At 39.1% G+C, this 6437-nt stretch overlaps 2 protein-coding genes across 2 annotated transcripts; both read left to right on the top strand.

Annotated features, from left to right (window-relative positions):
• Nucleotides 1-984: 984 nt before the first annotated feature.
• LOC143593351 (protein AGENET DOMAIN (AGD)-CONTAINING P1-like) lies at nt 985-2803 on the top strand. Its single transcript, XM_077073008.1, has 2 exons — nt 985-1615; nt 2627-2803. The coding sequence occupies exons 1-2, from the start codon at nt 1163-1165 to the stop codon at nt 2801-2803; spliced, it is 630 nt and encodes a 209-aa protein (XP_076929123.1). The 5' UTR covers nt 985-1162.
• A 93-nt stretch (nt 2804-2896) lies between these two features.
• Nucleotides 2897-4285, top strand: LOC143593350 (DUF724 domain-containing protein 1-like). The gene is made up of 2 exons (XM_077073007.1): nt 2897-2927; nt 3645-4285. Exons 1-2 carry the CDS (start codon nt 2897-2899, stop codon nt 4283-4285), a joined length of 672 nt encoding a protein of 223 aa, XP_076929122.1.
• The last annotated feature ends 2152 nt before the right edge of the window (nt 4286-6437 follow it).

The following is a 6437-nucleotide window of genomic DNA, read 5'->3' as shown; positions in this document are numbered from 1 at the left end:
TTGTTATATGATTACTATGATTTTGTTTCCCGCTGCATCGCGCAGGCACCCGTTTAGTATTAAACAAATAAACCAAGTAGTTTTAGTTATACCGGTGATTTTATAACCAGTTAACATGTAAATACAAGTACCTAAAATTCACCGATAAGTATCATGAACCAAACAAACAAATATGATAACTGACCATACACGCACTTAAGACATGCCATTTCAACTCAGATGACGAAGAGATCAAGAGGAAGAACGAGTCGAAAAAAAAACTTACAACATGAAGTGGAAAATGAAGAAAAAGAGACGACACCAGTCCAAATGACAACGTACAATATCTAAATTCTAACACGTACGACTAAGTAGAAAGACTTGGATGGACGTTGAGACGTAGCCTAATTCAAGACTTGCGCAAATAAAAGAGTAGAAAAATAAAAAACAACTCAGTTTGTCAGTGTTATATTCTAAACAAAAGAATTCAACCCAAACTCAAAAGACAAGACTAATATGATAGATGAGAAAGCAAGACAAGTCTCATATCTTAAGGTCAAAACCTCGAACATTGTAGTGATTCGTTTTGGCATCAGATCCTCTCCACATGACCTTAAGGCTGAGGGGTGTGGGGCCTCAAAGGGGGCGCTAGAGCCCCTCCGCTCGCGCCCCCAGGCGCTAACACCACACCACCGGGGCTCTAACGGGTCGCTAGCGCGAAAAAACATGCAGGCGTGAGCCTGTTAGCGGGAGAAGAGAGAGTAAAGTGTTCTTGGTTTTATACAAAGAGCCGTTGGGCTCTTATTTAATTAAAAAAAAATTTTTTTTTCCTATATAATTATACCCCATTAAAGCCCCCACACCAGGGCCAGGGGCTCCAACACCCCCCTTATCCAGTTTCTCTCTCTGCCACACGTCATAATATTATTGGTTGGAGCCCCCAATAAAGCCCCCATTAAAGCCCCCCACACCCCTCAGCCTAAGATAAGTAGTGTTGACAAAATAATCATTACAAGGTGTTAATATATAAAACGGCGGCGTCAGTGAATAACTGACGTCATGCTGAGTTGCCAACTATCACACCCTACAATTCTGAATTGCCATAAATATTCTCTTCAATCTTCCCTATAAAGGCAATAACAATAATAATAATAAAACTATTTACAATTTACAAAACATAACAATGGCGACTAGTACCACTCTTACCAAAGGAACCACCGTAGAAGTACGCATTAACGAACCCGGATTCGACGGTGCATGGTACACCGCCACCTTCGTAGCCAAAGTCAAATCTTCCAACAAGAAAACCAAAGCCGGGTACTTGGTCAAGTACAAGACATTGTTAAACGATGATAACTTGTTTGAGACGTTGACCGAGGTCGTTGACCCTTTGTTTGTACGGCCTTCGCCTCCTAATAATATTAATGTGAAGGGCTTTGAGGGTGGTGATGTGGTGGATGCGTACCAAAGAGATGGGTGGTGGGTTGGTGTTGTCAAGAGTGTGATTGTTGAGGGTGGGTTTAAGAAGTTTGTTGTTGAGTTTGAAAACCCTCATGAGGAGTTTGTGTTTGATGGGTCAAAGCTGAGACTTCACGTTGACTGGATTGATGGCTGTTGGATTGTGCCACCTAAAAAGGTATATTTAGCATATGATTGCATAAGTAGTTTAGGGTTTTGAATCTTTTGATGTTTAAGTGTTTATGAATTATAAGTACCCATGTTAGATTATGGTTTTTGATGCAAATGTTGTGTGATTTTGGGTGTTTTGATACCATGTTATGTTGTTCAAGATTGTAATGGTTGACTTTTAAAGTCAAAAGGATAGTATTATTCTATATTTGAGTAATGTTCCTTTTTTTTATTGTTACACTAAGTGTGTAGTGAGGTAGTGGTTTAAGTGTTTAACTAAACATTGCAAAAGTGACTTTTCCCTAAAACACACACTGCTTCAAGCCTCAAATAAAGCTCATTTAGTTATTGAGCCTGAGCTCGAGCCTTGTATGGGAAGCTTGTTTAGGCATGTTTTAGGCATGTTGAGCCTTAACGAGGCTTATGTATTTTTAAGTTTGGCCTCTTTTGGACTTCTATGTATTATTTTAACACTTCACAACCTCGGTCTGGCTCGTTTAAGGTACTAAACGAGCTCTAGTCAAGCTTAGGCTAGTTTAAGGTTTTTCTTCAAATATTTAAAAATAATAATAAAAAAAGTTTATAAATTACATAACAAATAATAAACGATCCGAGCCCAAGCTTGGAAAAACAACCCATGAGCCAAGCTTGAGCTTTAAAATAAAAGCCCGAAACGAGCACAACTCCAATTTACACGCATTGTTTAACTAAAGGCGCAATTATTTCATGATATTTTTTTAGTAAATTTTTTGAGTTGAATGGCGATGGGTTAGAAAATAGGCTGGTCCCACACCCAAACCGAACCCCTCACGCCCGCCATCCCTGTGGCGCTCCTTCTTCTTGAGCCCGGAATGGTGTTCAACGCCTGGTTTTGCTGAGGTGGAGTGGGCGTGAGCCCACTACACTTGGTCTTAATGCAAACAAAGCCAGAATTATGTGATAGAACGCGTGGAAATTTGTTTGATTAAAATGTCAAAAGCTAATGTAATTATGTATTTGTTTGTTAATGCTAATGCAGACAGCAGAGCAGGATGCTGGTTCAGGCTTCACTACACCATCACGTGGGGAAAGGTTCCAATCTTCAGCAAGTGCGGGAAACACACAACATGACAGCCCGGGTGAGCCATTGCGCCATATGAGCTTGGGTTGGTTGGGTTTGGAACACCTTTTGTCCTTCTTTAGTTATAAGTTATAACTAATGTGTCATATGAATGATTACTAAGTACACTTTTGACTCGATAAAATTTATTTGATGGTACCCGTTAGATAAAGACACAACTCCGTGTAAATGGTTAAAAAACCAACTGCTTTACCAGAAGGTACTGATTTACATTTTGATAAGTTAAGGTTTTTAGTCTTTTTTGCAATTTTATTTTTACATTATGGTTTAACCAAAATAGGCGTGTTTTCACATGAATAAGTTAAAGAGCTTGTCATCTTTTTAACAATTTTCTTTTACGATTAACCCAAATTGACTGTTTTAGCATAAATGAGTTTTGTCATAGTTTTAGCAATTTTATTTTTGTTTTACTGTTAACCCAAACTGACTTGTTTTTACCCAAATGAGTTAAGTTTGTCAATTTAGCAATTTTATTTTTATTCTATGCATAAAACAAAATGACCCGTTTTCACATAAATGAATTGATTTTGTTCATCTTTTTTGCATTTTTATTTTTATTTTACGTTAAACTCTAGTTGATCCGTTTTCTCTTGAACAAGTTGATTTAGGCATCTCTTTACCAATTTTATCTTACGGTTAAACCCATATTAACCCATTTTCTTATAAATGAGCTGAATTTGTCATCTTTTTAGAAGATTTATTTTCTAGTTACGGACTTATGGAGTTACGGTTAACCCAAGTTGATCTATTTTCTCATAGATGAATTTATTTTGTCATTTTTTAAGCGTATTTGTTTTATTTTACAGTTAACTTAAACTAATCTGTTTTCACATAGTAAGTTGAAATCGTCATCTTTAATCAAATTATTATTCACATTCACTCAACTAAATCAGTTCTCATCTGCTGGTGTATATAGGAAGTTCCTGTTCTAGTCCTCCTAATGAAATTAATGATCACCTTGGCAACGCAACCAATGCCGGAACCACCACCACCGACTACCAACACGATTGGCCTTTTATCAAGCGGTCTCCACTCTGGGCTGCCATGGAATCTAGTGAGTTATACTTAACACCGCCCCAAAAGCCACACTTTTCACCACTCAAGGAACTGAAACATGATTGCCGCGAGGGCTTTGCCATTGCTCGCATGGTCACATATGCAAATTTGGTTGCAAGTCTTTCAGACTTGCAACCAAATGATACAGTTGACACAATCAACGCCATTTTGGAAACATTATCCGATCTGGAGACTCACGGGTTTGACGTTGGCTTAATCAGAGAGCGTGTTAACAACTGCCTCTTCTTAAAACTAAAAGCGTGTCGGGATACGCGTAAAGAACTTGAAATTGAACTTGAAAAGTGTGATCATGAAAAAAGTATGGTGGAGAAAGAAGTGGATGAGTTAAAAGTAAAGATGGAAGAGTTAACCGAGAAGATGCGAGTCTTGGAACCAAAATTGGTGCAGCTTGCGGCTAAGGTCAAAACAAAGGAGGAAAAACTTATGTGGGTGAAGTCAGATTTGGAGGTGGTGGTTAACATGTTTGCAGCCAACCCTTAGTAAGAAAGTTCTTTTACTTGCATGTGATATATAATGTAATAACTATAACCACTAGCTTATAAACTTATTGTATGTATGACTAGCTTATTTTTGTCTTTGAACTTGAATAACCTAAGGCTAAAATAAAGGATCAACTTGTATCATTTAATATAAGAACTCCAGCTGATTGCATAATGGCCTAAATTTGATATTTAACAATTCTAAGATGCACCCGAAAAAGCAAATTTGTTGGTCAAAATGTTAATGCTATATATTGACTCTCTATTTTATTTGATAGGTTAGAGATCTATTAAAAGTTAAAACAATTAACTAATCACGTGGTATAGATATTGAGTGTTAGGTCGTGGCGCTATTAACTTCACATAAGCCCTACATTACTCGTTATTCTCTCTTTCACTTCAACTCACTCAAATGAAATGGTTTAATCCATTTAACCAATGTTTTCAGACCCGGCCTGGGCGTCGACCCGGACGTCTTACCGGGTCAAAGGTCGGACCGACCCGGGAGGGCGGACCGGTGTTTGACCCGGATGACGTCATAAATAATTTAAATATATATATATATATTTATATATATAATTCATATACATATAAAAATTAATAATAACAAAAAATAATAATAATAACAAACTTTAATGTTTATTTATGTTTCATACATTGTTTTTTGAATATATATGATATATATTTGATCAATAAAGACATCAATGAAGCTTGATTGGTTGGCTTATGTGTAATTACTAAAGCTTCTATCTAGGAAATGACCTAAGTTCGAATCCCACCATACACATTTCATTTCAGATTTAATAGAAAATGGGTTTTACCAGTCAACCCGCCGGGTCATCGGGTCCGTGCCGACCGCCACCCGCCAAACCCGGCCTGGTTTTTCGAAAACGGGTAAAATGTCTCATCCGACCCGGTTCTGAGACTGGGTCCCGGTCGGACTGGTCGGACCGGCCTGGCCGGGCCGGCTTTCAAAACAGTGAAGCTATCTCACTTTTCTATTAATTGTTGATTTAATATATTGTTTTTTGCTTTTTAACCCGTGAAAAACATAATCCATATGACATTTTTTTTAACAAATTTAACATAAGTGGAGAGTGGTTTAATACATCTTTCAAGTGTCATGTCATTTTAATTTATGTTGGACGTTAAAGTATACCAATAAGCCTTATATTAGTTGGTTCATTGAATCGTGTAATTAGAACTTTTATACCAAAGGGTCTTGTGCATTGCTGAAGAGGTAGGTCTCAGCAGAGCTCAGTTGGACCCGCAAGACTCACCTTAAAGAGGGACGTCTGCGCAAAGACCAACTGGATCCGCAGGACCCACCATGCTCAGAGAGATGAAGACCTTACGCGCAGTACGCCAGCTGTTCCCGCAGGAAAAGCCTCCTAATGGTAAAGTACCCCGCCTGTTCCCGCAGCTGCGGATACAAGCCATCAGGGAAGGCTACCCGCACTAATAGTAAGGCTACACGCACAAGGCACTAACTCAATTATTCAGTAACCTGAAGAAGGAATGAGCAAGGCGGGAATACTCCAGTCCAAATGAGCCAGTCCGTAAGCTTCTGGAAGATCTTTTGTACTATACCTGCCAAGGTATGGACAAAATAGACAAGATCTGACCAAAGCAGCCCATGAACCAATCACAGGGTGACAGCTCACCGACAACAGTACGAGGAGGAGCACGCTCTAGTACAAAATGTCACTATCAGCCGCTGCCTACCCACCAACCCTCATCGTGGCACGTACATAGCCTGTAGTTGGTGGAAAAGGAATAGTACACATCCGGCCATTTCACTATCAGCCGCTGCCTACCCAACAACCAGCATGGCACGTACGTAGCCCACAGTTGGTGGAAAAGGAATATTATACAGCTGGCTGTACCTGCTGGGAAACCTACCTTCGGCTATAAATACTCCAACACCTTGGAACGGTATGGGGATCACATCTTATCATATATCATCTGATATTATCTTATCGTCTCTAGTTATTTCTCTTAATATACACTTATATTCAGAGCAATCTAGTCTGATTCTCACGCCGGAGGGTGGTCACAAGGAGGAACCCCCCCCCCTTCTCAGTGACGAGCTCACGGTGTCTGTTTTGCAGGTTGAGAAGAATAATCATCTTTGCCGGACCTAACCCTCGTGG

This window comes from Bidens hawaiensis, unplaced genomic scaffold (assembly GCF_021521415.1).
Source record: "Bidens hawaiensis isolate Kalapana, Puna unplaced genomic scaffold, B.hawaiensis_p1.1 tig00041958_1, whole genome shotgun sequence".
Taxonomy (NCBI): domain Eukaryota; kingdom Viridiplantae; phylum Streptophyta; class Magnoliopsida; order Asterales; family Asteraceae; genus Bidens; species Bidens hawaiensis.
This window is presented reverse-complemented; position numbering and strand designations above follow the sequence as displayed.

Coding starts and splice junctions, on each gene's coding strand:
- LOC143593351 (XM_077073008.1), top strand. CDS start 1,163: ATGGCGACTAGTACCACTCTTACCAAAGGAACCACCGTAGAAGTACGC. Junction 1,616..2,626: donor GGATTGTGCCACCTAAAAAG/GTATATTTAGCA, acceptor ATGCTAATGCAG/ACAGCAGAGCAGGATGCTGG.
- LOC143593350 (XM_077073007.1), top strand. CDS start 2,897: ATGGTTAAAAAACCAACTGCTTTACCAGAAG. Junction 2,928..3,644: donor ACCAACTGCTTTACCAGAAG/GTACTGATTTAC, acceptor TGGTGTATATAG/GAAGTTCCTGTTCTAGTCCT.